This window comes from Anser brachyrhynchus (assembly GCF_964034855.1).
Source record: "Anser brachyrhynchus genome assembly, chromosome: 11".
Classification (NCBI taxonomy): Eukaryota; Metazoa; Chordata; class Aves; order Anseriformes; family Anatidae; genus Anser; species Anser brachyrhynchus.
In genome coordinates, this window is record NC_137706.1 from 14,115,514 (window position 1) to 14,134,694 (window position 19,181).

The following is a 19,181-nucleotide window of genomic DNA, read 5'->3' on the forward strand; positions in this document are numbered from 1 at the left end:
AAAGCAGTGTTCCCTTACAGATGTAAGGGAGGTTAAATACAGGCCGGTAACTTGGCACTGACCCCATTCACGTGGAGGAGGAGTACCTAAGTGTACCGCCCCTGGCAGAGGCAGATTTGAAGGCCCAGGTACCTGCTTTAATGATGGGGGGACTCCTGAGTAGAAATAAGCCCCCCGCTTCAGTTGAAGGTGTGAGCACCACTACCACAACTACCATTTCGCATTTTGAGGTATAACATTAACTGAGTTAGAAGCCAGCAGTCAGAAGCACAAATCACCTTCTGATCTCATCTCCAGTTATCCCATCCCAAGTTTTACCTCTCAAAGAAGAGTCCCTGTGTTAGCTGCATCCAGCGTGCCACGAACAGGGACCCAGTTAGTATGAGGACAAGACAAAGAGCAGGAGCGTGCAGCCTGCTTTCTGTATATTCGCCTCCTCCTTCATGCAGTCACAACCTCTTGCCCACAATGTGGGGTAGAGACAGACTTCCGACCAAGTGACATTGTGAAAACTCGCATCAGTTTATTTTTACAAGAAAGCTGTCAAAGGTGGACAATTCTCCCTCTTCACTGAGCAAGACTGAACCTTCACCGCACAACTCAGCTACTACACGTGGGAGAAGTGTCAGAAAGGACGGAGAGCTGCCATAATTGAGGTTAAAACCTTTAGAGCAGTCCTTATTTCCACTGCTGTATCCTTGCATCCCCTCTCCCACCAATACAGACAGCTCCAGGACAGCACCAATTAAAAGTTCCTTGTTAAAATCCCCATGGCACAGCTCAGATAATAGCAATCCCATGTTGTATGGCTCCAAATTCAGCTGAGCAGCCTTTTCCGTGAGTAAGTCCTGCTGAGGGGCCGCTTCCTGGAAGCCACGCCGTGGAATGGAGACAGCTCCTGGCTGGTAATAGCTTCAAAGGCATCCGATTCTCTTTCTACAAGAGATGAAGAAATTAAAGCCACAATCTGCCAAAAAATTTACTTCCTGGTGACTCCAAGAAACCCAGTATCAAGAGGAGCAGTACGCTGAACTTCTGTTCTGCTACGCTTTCCTTCATTGCTGCCACCCCACCTTCCGAACTTCCCAGTTCACGCCAAATTTCTTGAAAACGTGAAAGACAGATACAGAAGTGGCCAATACGCATACAGGCTTTCTGCACGAAGCCCAAGCCCTGGCCCAGCATGCTTTTGCTCTCATTTAACTGCGGGCAAGGGGAGCGCGCTGGGCAGCCTGCTCAAGCCCAGCCTTCCCTTGCAGCACACGTGGTTACCTCGAGCACGTTTCCTCCGAGACGGCGGCGTCTGCCCCTTACACAGCAGCGGAGACTGAGTCAGTGCCAGAAGGCTGCTGGCAGAGAGCGCGCTCTTCACCGGTGGAGTTGCGCCTGGAGAAGCACAGTGACACACTGCAGCAAACTGACAGCTCGAGAGTGCCTTTAGCTAAGTCTCAGCCCTTATTCTACCTTGAAGCTCCCATCAGCACAAGTAATATTTAGAATTTGTCTAAAACAGGGGGTTTCTGGCACCAAGCAAGTCTGCAGTTGCATCTTCATGCATTTCATTTTCTTAAAATCCATTGCCTGGTCCAATTTCAACACGTACTGCAGCATAAGCGCTGTCACTTTCCTCAAGTCATGGTTTGTATTCCATCCTGCGTGCTGTAGTTACCTTACAGAACCTTTTTTCACTATGTGCTTCTACAGAGAGCAATTGGATGCAATTCATAACATTTCCTTTTAATTTTTCCAGCCTCCTGCTCTTTCATATTATCTCTTGCATCATTATTACTCCACTGATGAAATTTACTCCACTGATGAAATGCTCACAAACAATGCCAATAGCTGAATTCCTCACATCTGATCTGCCTCTCCACATAATTAGCTTTTGTGTCATTTGCAACCCACTCTTCCTCTCTACCTCAGTCTCCCTAAGACAGAAAGAAAGTAGTCGTGCCTTTTCTCTCTCCTACCCCACACTTCTAGCCATCTCTGAATTTCAAGAGTGCCACTTAATTACCTGATAAAAGGAAGACATCATCATCCCCCATGCAACTGTGCTGCACAGGAGTTACGAGTGAACACGCTCTGGGCTTCTCAGAAAGCACCGAGTCTATCCTTGATTTGCTTCTGTTGCCCTCATCTGGGGAAAAGACACAGAGATCCGAGCTGTGCTTATCACCGCAAGTTCTCTTAGCCTCATGATTCTCCTCCTTCTCCGGAGACAGAGATGTAAAGGTCCGCTTCCGAGATTTTAAGCCGAAAGTTCCCACGACAAAGCTCTCTTCAGCTCTGGGTTCAGAATCGGTAGGAGACGCCTGATCCTGCAGCCTGCAAATCCCTTCCAGCTCAAACTCTCCGAGCATACTTATTACTTTGCTACTGCAGTGCTCCAAGACCTTCACTTCTTCTCTGCCTGCTGACATCCTTATTTCATCTGCATTTTTCTCACTTCGACCGCAGCTAGCGTTAGCAGTGCTGCCCGCTGCTCTCTTTCTCCGAGGCCAGTCCTTGATAGCATCAGGGGTGCTCTTCCCCTTCAGCTTTGGAGAAGGCGTCTGGGGAACTTCTGCTTCCAGGGGAGACGGGGAGGTGGCGTTCGAAGCACAGCTCGTTGGGGTGTACGACTGGCAGATGTAGGTCTGTCCCCCACCTTTCCCAGGCGTACTGTGGAAAGAGCGGAAGCAGGAGGGTGAGACACAGGCAGCTGCAAGTTTCCCTGGGTGTTTGCTGCACGAGGTCATCGCAAGATCACCGAAGGGGCTTTCTCCTCCCTTGGGTTTGCTGGCGTTTGCTTCAGGTTGAACTTCCAGCGCTGAGCAAGAGCTAACCTTCTTAATGCGAAGCTTGGGTAGGCCTGAAGCTTGCATTTCAAGTTCAACTTCGTAAGTCGGTGGGCTAGCAGAAGGCACTTTGCAATGGCTTTTAGGAGTGGAGAACCTGGCTGGAAGCTCAGGGTTCCCCATCCGTGCTGCGGCCTCCCGCTGCCTCCTGTCTGCCGTGCAGCGTAAGGAGTAGGCAGGAGCAGACTTCGGTAGAGGAGGTGAAGTACTCAGGGCACATCTGGAGCGTCTCCTAAGAGATGGAGCCTTTGTCCTCGTACATTCTTCTCTCAGTAGGCTCCTTGGCTCCACCTCATCGCTGCTTGTTTGAGAACTGCTCAGGAAGGACTCACAGGTGCTCGCACTGGAGTTACCCCCCTTGACCACCTGCTCACGCTCCATCTCGGCACTCAGCGTATGTTCTCCAGCAGGCACCTTCGGAGAGGAATGCTCTTCCACATTTCCTGGGTCCTTTCCTGGAGAAGAGTTTTGAGCCATTACATCCATCGGTTTATTTTTCTCTGACACAGGGGTATTTTCAGGACTTTGGGACGTACAGAGCTGGAAGCTTTCTACACAAGAGTTATCACCATTATCACGATGATTGTCCTTATTTCTGGAAGGTGTTTCACATGGACGTGTGAGGTCCTCTCCTCCAGAATTTGGCTCACATCCACCTTGCTTGGAGGTGTCAAGTGGGGACTTCGGCAAAGAACCAGAGATACCTGGAGATTTCAGAAGAGATCTTTTAGGCGCATTAAATTCCCCGTGAGACTCGCTAGCCTGCGCATGAGAAGGAGAGCTGATTGCTGCAGCACTTGCAGAATTTCTACAGAGAGGAGAATTGAAGGGAGACTCCAGCTTCACAGTGTGCTCAGCCATTCCTACAGTCGGTGGGCTGGCAGCTAAGGTAGGTAACTTTGAACCTGAACCTTCAAGCTTCCTGGGAGTGCTTTCCGTTGCTTGAGATACTGCTTCTGACTGCACCTGGATTTCACTTGGAAAGATATGCCTCTGAGTACCAACTGAAGAGGATAATTTTGAGAGGGATCTCAAGGAACACCTTGGTATTCGCAGTTCTGTAAGAAAACTTTCCTGGAGGGCAGATGAGGAAGAACCAAGTGGATTTGAATTGTTCCGAGGTAGTGAAGAGTTCACAGTGTTTGATGCCTCGTTACGCTCCGGCATTTGTAAGCCAGCCTCTTTGCAAGGAGGGGAAAGTTTCTGTTGTGGAGCACAATCCTTAGATGTTACTTGCAGTAAGCGAACCCTTTTACTTTCCGTTAACGCAGATGGGGACTTGACCCCTTGTACAGGACGAGAAAAGTACTTTCCCAAACACTTAGCTGCACTCTGCTTAGCAGCTGGACTTCTGCTGGGAGTCTTCTCCAGTTTTTGGGGAGTCCTGTGGAGAATGCGAGGTGATCTCCTTGGTAGTTTACTGGCAGAATTCAGTAGCTTCTGCGTAGATTTATGAGGTGTTTTTCTAGGAGTCTGCAGTGGAAAAAAACGGAATCAGCCTTGTTCTATTCCAACAGTATTATCCATCCTTCTTAATATTTACTTCAAGGTTTAAAGCAAACTGATTAGACTTAAACACTAAATTTAAGATGTATAGGTCTCACTAAACATAAATAGAGTAAGGGGATTGAAGGAAGAGAGAGGGGCAAGTGTTTTTACCTGACAGGCCGTCAGCTCCTCCAAGTTTAAAGAATCTTTTCTTGTTCTCGTCCTTCCAGATGGATGCTTCTCTGCAGGGCTACACTTATCAATGACTGCACCAAAAAAAAGTCTCTTGGGAGTCTGGACTGTGGGGCTCCTGGAGTGCAGCTTAATGCCTGTGAAGTAGAATAGCACAATTCAACTAACACCAAGTAACCTGCCACGAACAATTGTCTCAATCACTTCAGATGTATGGACAGGTAGTGTACAAAGCCGCCTGCCCTAGCAGTTTTTCCAGCCTGATGTTAAGATTCACTAGAATTATTATTTCCCAAACTAAAACTAATATCCATCCATAGAAAGAGTGCTCCTGAAAAGAAGAAAAAGCTCAGCCTCCTATTTTATTTACAGCTCATAGCATCAGAAAGTTCTAGTTCAAGACTGAGGATTTTAGCAGGTAAAACATAAAGAAATAAGTGAAACCATTGCAACTGATAATCCTACTGAGAAAGCCAGCAAAGAACAACCCATCAGTCATTGCTTTATGCCGCCAAGAGACAAAGCAGCTTTAGGATTTCTGTCCCAAATTTTACAGGGTTGCACTGCACTTAAGGGATGCAGAATGGCAATCAGTGATATTCTGTTAGATGGGCCTGACTAGTTGAAGCTGGCAGTGTGTTCATCATAGAAATAGCTGCCTCTCCATCCTACAAATGGAGATTCTCAGTTCAAAAATCAGTCGGGATGAGTTTTTCTCTACAGAAGGCATTACATGATAGCTCTTCACTCCTTACAGTCTTTTAGAGAACGAATCAGACTTAGGGCTATCCATGCCAGCTTTTCAGATCAGCAGTATCAGCCTGCTCAAGTTCCATTCAGTACCTGCTACGTCCTGCTGAGTGCAGCTCTCCTCTTCTCGTCCTTGGTGGACTCGCTGTGAATTCTGTGAGCTGGGCTGCGTAGCGGAATAGAAAACACCAGAGTGGGTCCTATTCAAAGACAGTTGTTTGAGGCGTGGACTTCTTCTTAAACCTGCTTCTGAAAGGCAACATCAGAGATTGAGCCTTCTTTCTCCCTCAACAATGGGGACATCTTCAGGAACAGATCACAATGGAAAAGAACACACTAAGAAGAAACTTCCACACAGCTAACATTATCTCACATACAAAGGCAAGTATGTGAAGAAAAACGCTTCTACTTTCCTGGGATGTTTGGAGTACTAATGCACACAAGTCTCCCTCCAAATCATAGTCTCCTGTCCTCTTAAGTCATGGTCACTTTCCTCCCTCTCCAGCAATTGCATAAGAAGGAATACTAGAAAAATCCATATTCATTCCAAGTTACATCCAGATTACGTTAGTTAACTCTCCCTTAGTTAACTCTCCTCTTTTTACTATATTTTACCTTCCTACTTGCCCAACCATGCTCTTTTCTTCTTCCTTCCAGGAGAAGAGAAACAGCAGCAGCCAATATGACATAGCCACCTGGCTCTGCAGAACACCTGTCTGTGACAGTAGAGGTCAGAGCAGTTTTAGGGTCCCAGCACTAACACATTACATTCAAAAAAAAAAAACAAACCTGTGTGCTAGTTTGACCATAATTACAGCAGCTCAAGGTCTTGTTGACCCATGAAGTCCTTCAAATACCTTCACTTAAGAAAGGTAAATAGCAACTTTTCCAAGTGAAAATGCAGAGGGTAGTCAAAGGGTATTCAAAGCAGCAAGCTGCAAGGAGTTCCATCAGAGGAGGCTGCGCTCCACCAAGAACTGTAGAATACTTCTGTATCACTTATTTGTGAGTTACCTAAATTGAAGCACACTCGCCTTAAGGACTACAACACAGCAAAAATACCTTTAATCAAAAAACCTTACTGCTTACCAATTATGGCCTTCTCTGGAGACTCTTCTACAACACCAGTGTCACAGCCTGGATCAGAAGACCTTGAAAAAAACCAGCAATTTAGACTTTACATACTGTTCACGTTTACAAAAACGGAACTTACCATGAAAACTGAAACGCAGTACTATATTCTACAACAATACAGTGCTTTGGGGGCTACTCGGAGCAGCCAGTAAGCACTCTGCCTCCTATTAGGACATGACTGAGTATAAGCATCTTTCTAGCTGTAGGATAGATAGCATTTGCTTCCACATGAAACTGCTTAGTTTAAGCCTGGATTGCGGAGGTTGCAGCACAGGCTTCCTCTTCAGAAATTCTCAGAGCAGCAGCTAAACCTAAACAGCACTTTGCTGCAGGAATTAAAGTACTTTTACTTACACAACGAAACTTAGCCTCCACTGATTCTCTGTTCTCTTTGCTACCTTAGGCGAAGGTGACACTTTCAACACAAAGAAGATATCTGGTTCGTGTGCTCGGCCGTTAAACACCCAGCACTTACTGACAAAATTCAGAAAGAGCTTACTCACCGGCCTTTGATCTGCCTATGCAGAAGTCTCCTAGAGACCTGCTTATGTAGCGGTGTTTCTGCAACTCTCTTGGTCAGTAACTTATGATGATCTTAAAAATAAAGAAATTCAAGCAATGAATGGATATAGCACCACACAATTATAAAGCAGTTAGGAGAAAGAATTAATTTCACACGGGTTTCAGTTTATGAATGACTGCCGATATGGAACAACTAGGCATCAGCCTCCCAGCACTCAAATTATTTTATATATTTAAGAGTAGAGTGTCTACACTTCTTTCTTATTCTCTTAATTTATTAATAGCACTAACTTTAATGTGACACACATAAAATTACTTTCATTCTTTAACCTTCATTCACAGATCTTTTTGTAACCAAGCATTTTTAACGTTTGATTTCTTTGGGAGGTGTATGGAATTCAGTAAAAAACAGGTTTCAGTTCCAATGCCATCCTATTCTCTATACAAGCAACCACAGCTATGATTCAAAATGCTTTCTCCTGAATTAAAAACACTGCACAATTAGTTACAGAAGCTCTTCCACAGCTATCCTACACATGCAAGTTATGACCTACCTTTAGCACCTTCATCAGAGCATTTGTATTTTAGGCCTTCCACAGCAGATACTGACTGGCTTCTAGGCATCTTTTTCATAGACCTTTTGGATGGTGAACGTATTCCTTCATTGAAGAGGTTCCTCCTTACCTTTGTAACCTCTGTGAGGCAAGACAAAGCAAGAAACGATCAGATTAAAAGGAAAAAGTAGAAAGTCAGAAGTACTTTAGAGGCCAGAACACACTGAAAAGTGGCGTGGTTTGGTTGTTTTTTTTGGTTTTTTTTTTTTTTTGGGGGGGGGGGGGGGGTGGTATGATTATCAGGGTGAGGGGGGGAGGGAGAGTTGTTACTGGACTGTGTCATCCTCTAAATCCATCCTGGACTTGTATTAAATTTGTATTATCTGTACTTTCCAGCAATAAGCTGCTAGCAGGTGCCATAGCAGAAAAAGCAGCCAGCCAGCATCCCAGATGGAGCAACACTGAGTAAGCTACAAAGTCTCAACTGAAGTACACGTGGGTTCAGGGAACAGATGTGGGATTTAAATCTATTATGTATTTTTGAGAAGAAACATCCTGTTTCCAGATGTAAGAGCTTTCTCCTGCCCTCACTTTTTTTCAGAGCAGATGGAAATAATTGCAACAGCCAAGGAAGAACTGAAAGGTTGTGTGTTTTTTTCAGGATATATGATGCAAGTTTTCTGTATGTGAGCACACAGAAAACAACTATTTTTCTCCTCAGAATTTTTTTTTCCAGAATTCAGCAGTTTCCTTCAGATTTCCAGGATGCTTCAGCATGATTTCATGAGCTCACTGAAATTTACAGGGATAGCACGTGCTGAAGACGCACCTTTCCACGGAAAAGCTAGAAGTCAATATACCTTGCACTGCTTCTTTCTGCAGAGGCATTTGTTGGGATTTCTCAGTGGCAAGGTAAGAACGTGAGCTCTCCTAAAACAAATAAAGAAATTAGACTCACTGGAAGTTTTGATACAAGACATACCTACTGAGTTAATACAAAGCAAGATTTTTTTTTCCCCACTCAAGTGTCACTTCACAATGTTGCTGCACCCCTGCACGAGCAACCCACACACAACCCTTCTGTGAGAGTTTTACCTTTCTGATGGGAGTCTTGGCTGTCTTGGGAATCTCAATTTGACGCAAGTTCTGTGATGCTTCTGTCATGCTCCTGTGTCTGGCTAATATATTATTCCTTTAGAAGTTATACAAAGGTGAAGTTAAAATAAGATCAGAAGTGTAGTTATCAACCTAGTGACAATTAAACATGGGTTTGACTCTTGAGATGGAAAGCCTTTAAATTCAGACTGCAAATTATTAGTTAGTACATCATTTGTTACAATATTGAAAAATGATTTGCAATATAACTACTATAATTAACTTTAAGGTTGGTATTAAACTCACTTCACAGTTTGCAGAAATGTACACAGAATCCCCAACACAGTGGGCTCCAGTAAATCGCAGTTTTCACTTTAGTGATACAGGGTCACCTAACTGCGTAGTAGAACTCCTCTCAGAAGAGGCCCACAAACTCTGCTTGCGCATAGAGCAGGCATACAGAATCAAATCAGGATTACACTTTGATATAATAAAATAATGGGAAGTTATAAAGAAAACTGGGAGCCCTTTATATTTCCCATCAGGCTTGCAGAGCTCTCAGCAAGTGAGAGTTTGCCCCAGCTAGCCATCCAGCAACAGAAACCAAAACGATAGAGCTATAGTTTAGTTAGCTCCACAGACACAGGGCCAGGCTGCAACAAGCTGCCTCGCTCATTTGGGATTATTACCTTCTCTTTTTGGCAGATCGGGTGCGCAGTTCCTCCAGCTGATCACCCTCGCTGCGTAGGCAAACAGCACTGGGAGTTAGGGCAGATGATAAAGACTCTGGAAGGCCCGGAGATTTGCTATCCAGAGTCACTGAATCATCACTGAAGAAGTCTGAAGGCAGAACGGATGCCAGCTTTGGTGGTATTTGTGTACCCAGACTGTAGTAAAGATCTCCAAGGGTCTTCGGTATAGAATTCATATACCTAGAGCATCAGAGAACCCACATCAAATAAAGTCCCCCACAAAACCAACTACATTACAATCCCCAGGTTTAAACTGAATCTTTAGGTATCAATTAAAAAATGCTTTTTTGCCATTAGTTTACATCCTTATCAGCTACATTTCCATTAATTAAATGTGTAGCAAGCAGAATAGTCTAAACTTCTTAGAATTACAATAACGCAGTAAATCAAAGCTGTAGATTTCTGTTTACTCAGAGAGCATGCAACTAAAACCAGAGTCCTCAGTAACAACTGAGTCACCCCAAAAAACTTACAATTCCAGTATGTCCTCTAGAAACTTTGTAAGATAAGCTGGGTCTTCAGTCAGACATAAAATGCGCAGCATATCTGTCATCTGGAAGAGGAGGAAGCCAGGTGAGAAAATGAATTAGGCCATGACAGTTGTTAACATCAGATTTTTAACAAGAAATACAGAACATTACAGTAGAATCAAGGGAAAACTACAAGTTCCAGATCTACATCCCTCGTGCCATCCAAAACCACAACTTGGTCTACAGTTTACTCACCTCTTCTAACAGCTGCTCCATTTCATCAGTGTTGCTTTGTAGTGAAGGGCACTGAAGACACAACTCAAGGCGCAAGAATACCTGAAGTTGACACCTAAGAAAACAAGCAGTCATTTACCGCACCCTTTGTCTGGAGGAAACTGAGTATTTACTTCAAAATGTTTACTCAAAAAAAACAGTAAATATTGTAGGGGAAGTGGCTCCTTTTGACAACCCAAATCAGTTAATTACTTCCTTTTGGTGGCATGGGAAATGTCTTATTTCAGATATTGGCTGCAATGCTCGTCATATAATATATATTTGCATTTAATGAAATGTTTTTACTGCAACCAAAGATTCTTTGGAATGTTTACCCATTTAAATACCTTTCCACTTGCACAAAAAAAAAAGCTGCCATCAAGAATTGCTAACTAACTCTATAGCATCTCTGAAGTTGAAGCAAATAAAGTGTCTCGTACTCTCTGACTTTGGTTTCTTTCTCTGAGCCATGCTGTTGTCTGAGCGCTTTGCTCGTCTTCAGGAGATGGTTTCTGACTCGTTCCATGCAGGCCACCTGTAAAGACACAATTACAACGAAGTTTGTAATTTTGTGCCACTATCTTGGGAATAGCTTGATTTTTTCTTCTCCTTCAAGGACGGAATTGCTTTGATTTCAGTGACTTAGCAAAGATTAATCATGAAAAGCAAAAACAGAAGACAACTTTAAGATACGGTTTGTTAGAATCTATTTTTTTAAAATACTGTCTTTAAGCGAAATTAAAATTCAAAATGAGGTCATGTAAATGAAAAAGGATCTGCTGCAATCTTTTACCAATGGTGTGAACTGATAACTGAAATGGATTTTCTGACATTCTTTACAATTATCTACAGATTTTTACTACTGATTCAGCACAGATAAGAGTGAGTGGTTTTGACCAAGTACAAACTATAAAAAAATTAAGGTAAATTGAAGGAAAAAAGAAGCCTGAAATAGCAAAAACTCTAATTCCTAGATTAGTAACAACCCTGCTTACATATTCTCACCTACCTCTTTCTCTTTGGCATTTTGTACTTTCAAGAACCTTTTAATGGCCATGATCATGTTCTGGGCACACACAGAAGAAAGAACTTCCTCAGCAACAGCCTTCTGATAGCTTGTAACTAGGTGGGCCTGCAGTTCCTCCTCAGTTTTGAAGTCTGCAAGGGAAGTGGTTAAAGTCAACTAAATACCAGTTTACCACTCCCTACTGATGAAAACCCCATTCCAACTGAAGAAAGGATTATAGGAGGTCGTTAACAAGACTTTTCTCCAACAAAGAGGCATGCAGACCACAGAACAATAACAGAAGTAGCCCTAGGTCCAGAACAAATGATCCAAACACATCACCAAGGGGTACTTCCCTTTACTTCTTTTGGTACAGAACTACAACAGAGGACACCACAGATCTTTATCGTTCTTTTCAGATGGAGCAGGAAATTAATCCCAGAAGTTATAACATTATGACGTAAACCTTTACAGAAACCAACTGGGAGAAAGGTGAAAAATTAGAAGTAATAACCAATGTGTGCCAACACAAAGATATAGAAACCCAAACAATCTGCTCCCTACCTACTGGTACTCCATTATTTTCTCTCTCCCCCCCTTCCTTAAAAATTCAACATAACCTCCTATAAATATCAGAACCGCTAAGTCAGTACACACCTATTGATACTTTAAGCACCTTTTCTTCCAGTTTTTCATCCAACCTTTTTGCCAAAAGCTTCTGTGGAACCTTCTCGCTCACTGTTGGTGACACACCATCAGGTTGAAACTTCTGTGCTTTTACATTGAGTCTTGCAACATTAAGCATCTGCAGGGATCTGGACATGGTCTTCATCTTCTGCCTGACTGGAGTTCGGGGAACCCCACCTGCAACACAACAGGAAGCGAGTTAGTTCCACCATCGAACAATGAGGCAGGAACACCACCAAGGGAGAACATCATTTAGAGTTATGTGCTGCTATCAGGCAAGATTAGTAACTTTTAGTTGAAAATAAACAGGCTCTAAAAGGTTTGTATTTCTCCATGAAATGTACAGGCAGCAGAGGAGGTAGCTAGTTCTCCAAGTCAGAAGTGACCAAAAATTTTCACTCCATGTAAGTTAGGAGTAGAATCAGAAGCAGCATATACCTGAAGCAATTTTGTGTCACAGAAATAGAAGTACCTGAAACAGGGATATATCATGAGGATACATGCACCACTGGTTAGCATGCTAAAATGTAACGATGAAACCCTTCTGGAAAACAAAGTACTTAATTTCTCCAAATTAGGAAAAAATAAAGAGGTTTCCAACATTTAGCAGAACTTGTAGCGGTCCCTGTTCCAACAACCAGTGAAAGTGCAGAGCTCTGCATGCTGCTTTTTAATCGTCAGTCGCTGTGCAGCCTTGAATTTAGGAGCCATTTGGGCCGTACTAAAGGACAATACTAATATTTAAGTTATGCTGTCTTTAAATAGAGAAAGAAATCTAAAGCATGCCACTACTCAGGAGAGGATGGATCTTTAGGGTTTATACAATAAGGAGGCCTGCTGAGAAATTTCTATCATCTTTAATTGGTAACATGCACATATAATCTCAAATAATACATACGTCTTTTTCTGTTATTTCCTGGTCCAGCTGTGGCAGATATTTCACTGAATTTTCTTTGGTACAGCTCAGACAGACTTTCTGAGAGTTCCACTTCAGATTGGTCTGCACCATCCTTCTCGTTAGCACAAGGAACCTGCAGGAGCCTACATAAAAGAGCAATTCAATGCAGGTATCAAAAAAGAGGGGGAGGCACACCTCTTGTTCTTACTGCACATGAGCCTGCTTCTACATGCGAGCCTTTCTTCCTCTAAGCATTAGGGAAGCACAATTCTACAGTGCAAGTAACACAGGCTGGTACTCTTCTAAAGCCTGCTCCCTAACAGCCTTACAGAAGCAATAAAACCACCCAATCCACCATCTTAAAAGATTCACACCAAACTGGAAACAAGCACAGCAGGAGTTGCCTGATGTACGACAAACGCCACTGATCCATGTCAAAAGCGCACACGAGCAGCTTCACGCTACCTAGGCTGTCCTACGTTATGCATTTTTTATGTTGCATTCAGCAAGACCTTTAAAGAACGTAGATTAATACGTTCTCAGCAAACACCAACAGCGATAACAAAACCACTTGTCTTCAATACTTTGCAGCGAATCTTACTGAAGCAGAAGCGGTGCAATCTGCCACCTGGCAGATCTGAATAGCTTTGGTCATTTAAACCATCTATCTCACTCCTGAAGCTGTCAAGACCTTAATGCAAGCTGACTGCTACCCAAATATCCTGTTCCCACTCCCTTTTGTCTCACACACCAAGGCATACTGAAGCAAAAGCATATAATGCTTTTATTTCTGTGCTCAGTTTACTAAGGTGAGCATTTCATTCTAGCACTTTGAGCAACAATACAGCCATGCTCCCTCAAAAGGGAGCAGAAATTCTTGAGTGATACTCAGACTTGTTTCATAAAAAGTACCTGAACGACTCCATCAGGTCTGAGCCCGCTCCACAAACGTTTGATGAACAATACCATGCTTCAAGCGCTGAAGGATGCCAGCTCCCTGTACTGGACAGCTCCCGTTGGACCCAGTCTGGCATAGGAGTTTCTTCTGAACAGACAAAAATAAAAATATTAGAAGGAAGCTAAATGAAATGGCAGAAGGCTCCGAGGCCGCCACAGAGGCTCTAAGACAGAGGTTTCCAGAGCTCAGCTCACGGAGGGACAATTTACTAGCCATACATCAGGCTGGGAGACCTGTAAGATTCACAGTAACACAAAAGAGGCGAGCCAAAATCAGTCTCCTTGCAGCCACATGCAAAGGTTTTACAGAGATAGCCCACGTGACACTTTTTAGAAACTTGTCCCCAGGCATGTGCAGCTGTGCTTTACCTACAAGGCAACAGAAACTAACGCTGTCAATAAAACTGAAAGGCCTGAGCCACAGAAATCAAGACAAAACGAGACTCCTCACTGAGGAAATCATGAGATCTGATTCGGAGTGGAAGGCTCTGAAGCTAGAGTGGATCAAAATACGGTAAGCTTTGCATTTCCTAATGCCTACCTGTGCTAGCTAGAGAATCCTCCATTGTCATGTCAATTTTACTCAACACACTATGCACAATATCTGGGAGATGCAGAGCGGGATCTTGGGAAGAGTCCTCCACCACAGCTCCTTCAAGGTCGCGCCGCTGAGCTTCTGCGGTCTGCTCGGCACGCAGGAGAGTGAGAACCGCGGCGCTCTCAGAAAGCGGTGACAGAACAGCAGTGCAGGGGCACCACGTCTTAGATAGAGACACGTCAGCAACCTACATTAAAAAAAAAAATACACGTTTACATTTTCTGGAAATATACAAAGACTTAACGAGCACAAACATTTTACAAACTGGTTGTAGACATCCGTGATCTTCTAAAAAACGTTCCAAATTTAGCTCCAAATGAGCAATTTGCAGTGTAACAAATACCAACATTATTGTTTTCACAACGTGACACTGTCACCCTTTTTGCCACAATTTGTTTCACAACAGATACTAGGTTATGGCAAAGAGAAAGATTTACCATGTGCAGTTCTTCAGCCACTAGACTCCTCAACAGCTGATGAAACAGTACCCGGTTGTGTTCTGCGCAGTCAGCCTCGGAAATGTGCAGTATCCAGCTCTCTGTTAGAAAGCTGCCAGCCTGCATCCAGTTCCAACCCGTCAAGCTGCCTTTCAGGAAGATATTGACCGGACAAGGCATTTGTTGTTGGCTCATGGCTAGAGGTTCCAGAATCACAGCACAGTTTTCCTGCTTCTTTCCTCCTGTGCAACGATAAAATAAAAACAAAAGCCCTAAACTGTGTAGAAGGTTCTTTTATCTGGATGGAGACAACTTCAAGACAAGAAAAACAACTACCAAGATTAAACAGGGAACAGCTCTTCAGTAAGATCTCCCCAGGCTCTCATGAAGGGACTACTAAAGAAAGAAAACGCACACTGCATGCTGCTTTAAAGCTAAGTTTTCTTTTGAAGGGCCTTTTTATGCATCTTCTTTAGCCAGATTGAAGAAACTGAGCTAAAGCATGTAGAAGGCTGTATGCCTATATAGTATGGGACCAGCAAAGAGTTCCTCACGCATCCAAACTTCTGGAAAGCTTGGAAGAGACCCGAACAGGAATACAGGCCAATAGCTCTCGTACCAGAGGAACAAGAGCACTTGGAGATTTAAAAACACACATGCTAATAAGAAACACAGACCCTTAAACATCTAAAGTTACTCCCGCTCATGTTGTACACAAGGGGAACTCATCAAGCACCCTGGCTAACAGCCTTGTTATTATTATGCCTTTAAAGAAAATTACCAGATGTGCTGAGAAACAACGTCCCTTCTTGCTTGGGGAATGCTGCTTGAAATACGGAGGGCTTCGAAAACAAGCAGTTCAAGGTTGAGTCCAGTGGCAGAAGCGATGTCCATGGCAGTGTCTGCGGCACTGGGGAACTTAGATCTTCAGGAAAGCCGTGACCAAGGTGCGCCCTGTGGTGGCTCAGACACTGCACTAAGGTTTCAGACGGCAGAATGGTGCCTCCTATCTGGTGGAGCAGCTCAAGCATTGTCCAGTACCCAACGTGATCCGGGGATCCGATCACCTGAAATGAAGTAACAGAGGGGTCTCGAGTTACCATTGGCAGTGAGACAATCTCTACCCAAACGACAAATAAAGACCGCATGTTTTTAGAAGAAGTGGTGTAACAAGCATACACAGAGCAGCTCAGTTCTTCCCAAGTGTTTTCGTGGACTCTACCAACTTCCAGGGGCACCCAACAGAGAAAAGACTACTCCAAGTGAACTAAGAGGTAGCCAGTCCTTTCAAGGATGAGGTTTTGAGTACAGTACCTAGACACCTGAACCGTCACACTGCTACCTAACTCCAAGGACAAGACAGACAGCCCACCAATAAACACTGTAGTTACTAAATCACTGACACGTCTCAGTCAAAAGGAGAACTTCCATTACAAGGACAGCTTCCATTACAAGGACATAGGCAAAGCAGAGACGTTTAATGCCTTCTTTGCCTCAGCCTCCAATGCTGATGCTGGGCTTCGGGACCCAAGGTGCCCTGAGCTGGAGGACCGTGACAGTGGGAATGACAAACTCCCAACCGACCCTGACCGTGTGCAGGATTTGCTGCTCCTCCTGGATCCATACAAGCCCATGGGTCCGGATGGGATTCATCCCAGGGTGCTCAGAGAGCTGGCTGATGTCATCGCGGGACCTCTCTCATTTATTTTTCAATGATCTTGGGAATCTGGAGAGGTCCCACTGGACTGGAATCTGGCAAGTGTGCCAATTTTCAAGAAGGGCAAGAAAGAAGATGACCCTGGTAATTACAGGCCCCTCAGTCTCACGTCAGTGCCTGGTGAAATTATGGAGATGATCCTTGGAGTTATTGAAGTGCACCTGGGGGACAATGCAGTCATTGGTCCCAGCCAACGTGGGTCCATGAGGGGCAGGTCCTGCCTAACAAATCTGATTTCCTTTTATGATAAGATCACCCATCCAGTCAATCAAGGGAAACCAGCTGACGTGATCTTTTTGGACTTCAGCAAAGCTTTTGACACAGTTTCCCCCAGGACCCTACTGGACAAAATGTCCAGCATACAGCTAAACAAAACCATCATGCGATGGGTGAGCAATTGGCTGACGGGCAGGGCTCAAAGGGTTGTGGTAAATGGGGCCACATCTGGCTGGCGGATGGTCACCAGTGGGGTCCCCCAAGGCTCTATTTTAGGGCCAGTCCTCTTCAATGTTTTTATAAATGATTTGGATGTAGGACTAGAAGGTGTTTTGAGCAAATTTGCCGACGACACCAAACTTGGAGGAGCTGTGGACTCGGATGAGGGTGGAAAGGCCTTGCAGAGAGACCTGGACAGATTGGAGAGCTGGGCAGTCACCAACCGCATGAAGTTTAAAAGAAGCAAGTGCCGGGTCCTGCACCTGGGACAGGGCAACCTTGGCTGTTGGAGTTTAAGAAGCATTTGGACTGCGCACTTAGTCACATGGTCTGAATTTTCAGTAGCCCTGTGCGGTGCCAGGAGTTGGACTCAATGACCCTTATGGGTCCCTTCCAACTCGGGATATTCTATGGTTCCGTGATCCTAGCTGTCAGCATCTTACCGACCAGGACTACGTGGCAGTGGCTGCAGACCTCCTTCCCACCCAAAGCTCACCACACAGAACACGATCCCCGCCCTTCTCGTACAGAAGCTCAGTGTAGAGATGGCCCAGCAGAGCCTTTGCTCCCTACCTGCGACCACTCGGCGGTGTCCACCCAGTACAGCGTGACCTTCTGGTCCGCCAGCAGCTCCTGGACGCCCCTGGGCAGGAGTTTCTCTGCCACCTCCTGGGCCGTGGGCGGCTCGGGGGGGGCGGCGGCGGCGCTGCCGGACACGAACTGCCGCAGCTCCCGGCCGGAGTGGGGACAGGGCGAGAAGAGGAAGACGGCGTTGGCGAAGCCCTCGGGGGCCGCCCGGCTCTCGGGGGCCTCTCCCCTCGCCGGCCCGGGCGCTGATCTGCGGCTGCCGCGGAGGGGCTTGGCGGGGGAGGCGATCTCGGGCCGCTCCCACTGGAAGCCCAGCAGCGTCTCCTTCAGCCCGCCGTGCGTGAGGACGGCGCGGGGCGCGGGCCCGGGCAGGCCGCTGCCGGCGGCCCCCATGCGCTCGGCCAGCTCCTCCTCGAAGCGCGCCCAGGCGCCGGGCCCCGGCTGCCGAAAGCCGCCGCCCCGCGAGGCCCCGCCGCGGCCGCCCAGCGAGTCGAAGAAGCGGAAGGCCCAGCGCAGGCGGGGTGGCCCGAAGCGGCAGCACAAGTGGTTGAGGAGGCGCAGGGCGCCCCGCCGCAGCCGCGCCCGCCGGCACGGGCTGGCGGTGTCCAGCAGGAACACGGCGCTGGGCGAGCACGGCACCGACATGGCGGCGGCGGCCCCGTCACGGCCCCTCGGCCACCTCGGCCCCCTCACGGCCCGGCGGCCCCTTGCCGCCTCACGACACCGCCGCCATTACGCGCTCGTCTCCTCGCGCCTCAGCTTCGCGCTCCCTCATTGGCCGCCGCCGCCAGCCCGCCTCCCTGAATCCGCGCCTCTCATTGGCTCGCTAGGAATGGGGGAGCATGCGCGTTGTGCGGGCCCGCGCTCCATGTCGGAACGGTGCTAGCTGCTGATTGGCCGCAAGCGCCGCGCGCCGCCTGATAGGCGCGGCGTCTGATTGGCGAGCGGCGGGGAGGAGCTTGAGAGGGCGTGGCCAGCGCTAGGGGCGAGCCGATTGGCGGCCGCCGCCGGTTTCAAACTTAAAGGCGGGAGGGGAGGGCGCAGCGGTGACGTCATTGCCTGGCTGCCCTCTCATTGGGCTCCGTGGCGGTGACGTCAGCGCGGCGGGGGCGCGCCGGCGGGTGTTGGCAGGGCCACGTGCGGGGGGTGCCGGAGCCCGGCGGTGCCCGAGCCCTGCTCCGCTGGGCCCAGCACGGGGCCGTTCCCCAGGGGTCCCCCGCCCGTGGGCAGCCGCCACCCGCCCCCCGCGGCCGCGGGGCTCCGCGCCCTGGCCTGAACCGGCCCGGCCGGGCGTGTTTATGGAGCACCAACGCCCGGCGCCGTTAATGGGCCGGAACTGCCGCCCGGCCCCGGGAGCGGCCACCCAGAGCACGGGAAGGACACGGGGACGCGGGGAGCCGCGCTGTGCCCCTCTGTTCACGCTGCCCAATGTAGCTCTGGGGTCGGTGCAAAATGCCCGGCCTTGTCTCCCATTCCTGCAGCTTTCCTGCTGGCCCCGAACCTTCCGCGGTCCCCAACCTTCCTTGCGTTCACGCCCCGCGAGGCCAGCATGCGCTCATCTGCATCAGGGCAGTGCCATCGCACACGCTGTTGGGGGGCAAATGACAGCCTGGGGTGCCCCACTGCTCCCCTCTGCTGCAGCTCCCTCCTGCGTGGAAGTGGAGGAACCACGGCTCAGGCAGCCGAATGCCTCGGAGCTGCTTCTCAGCCTGCTCGGGGTCTGCCCTGCCGGCCAGGGCCCCAGGAGCTACCGGCCCTCCTGCTGGGGGCTGCTCTTGGCCCCATATG

General features: G+C 47.1%; 1 protein-coding gene across 2 annotated transcripts; it reads right to left on the reverse strand.

The window, feature by feature from the left end:
- Positions 1–503: 503 nt before the first annotated feature.
- Positions 504–18,164, reverse strand: TICRR (TOPBP1 interacting checkpoint and replication regulator). Of its 2 annotated transcripts, none has more exons than XM_080607461.1 (22): positions 17,379–18,164; positions 15,435–15,720; positions 14,654–14,895; positions 14,160–14,403; positions 13,574–13,706; positions 12,662–12,804; positions 11,734–11,940; positions 11,080–11,228; positions 10,511–10,605; positions 10,053–10,146; positions 9,801–9,880; positions 9,265–9,507; positions 8,576–8,672; positions 8,341–8,410; positions 7,481–7,621; positions 6,908–6,998; positions 6,360–6,421; positions 5,364–5,516; positions 4,500–4,657; positions 2,018–4,313; positions 1,273–1,386; positions 504–936 (listed from the first exon to the last, which is right to left on the reverse strand). In XM_080607461.1, the coding sequence occupies exons 1-22, from the start codon at positions 18,036–18,038 to the stop codon at positions 818–820; spliced, it is 5,877 nt and encodes a 1,958-aa protein (XP_080463587.1). In that variant the 5' UTR covers positions 18,039–18,164; the 3' UTR covers positions 504–817. The 2 variants fall into 2 exon arrangements, with proteins under 2 accessions (XP_080463587.1, XP_080463586.1); XM_080607460.1 differs by having other exon boundaries at positions 5,364–5,519.
- Between the last annotated feature and the right edge of the window lie 1,017 nt (positions 18,165–19,181).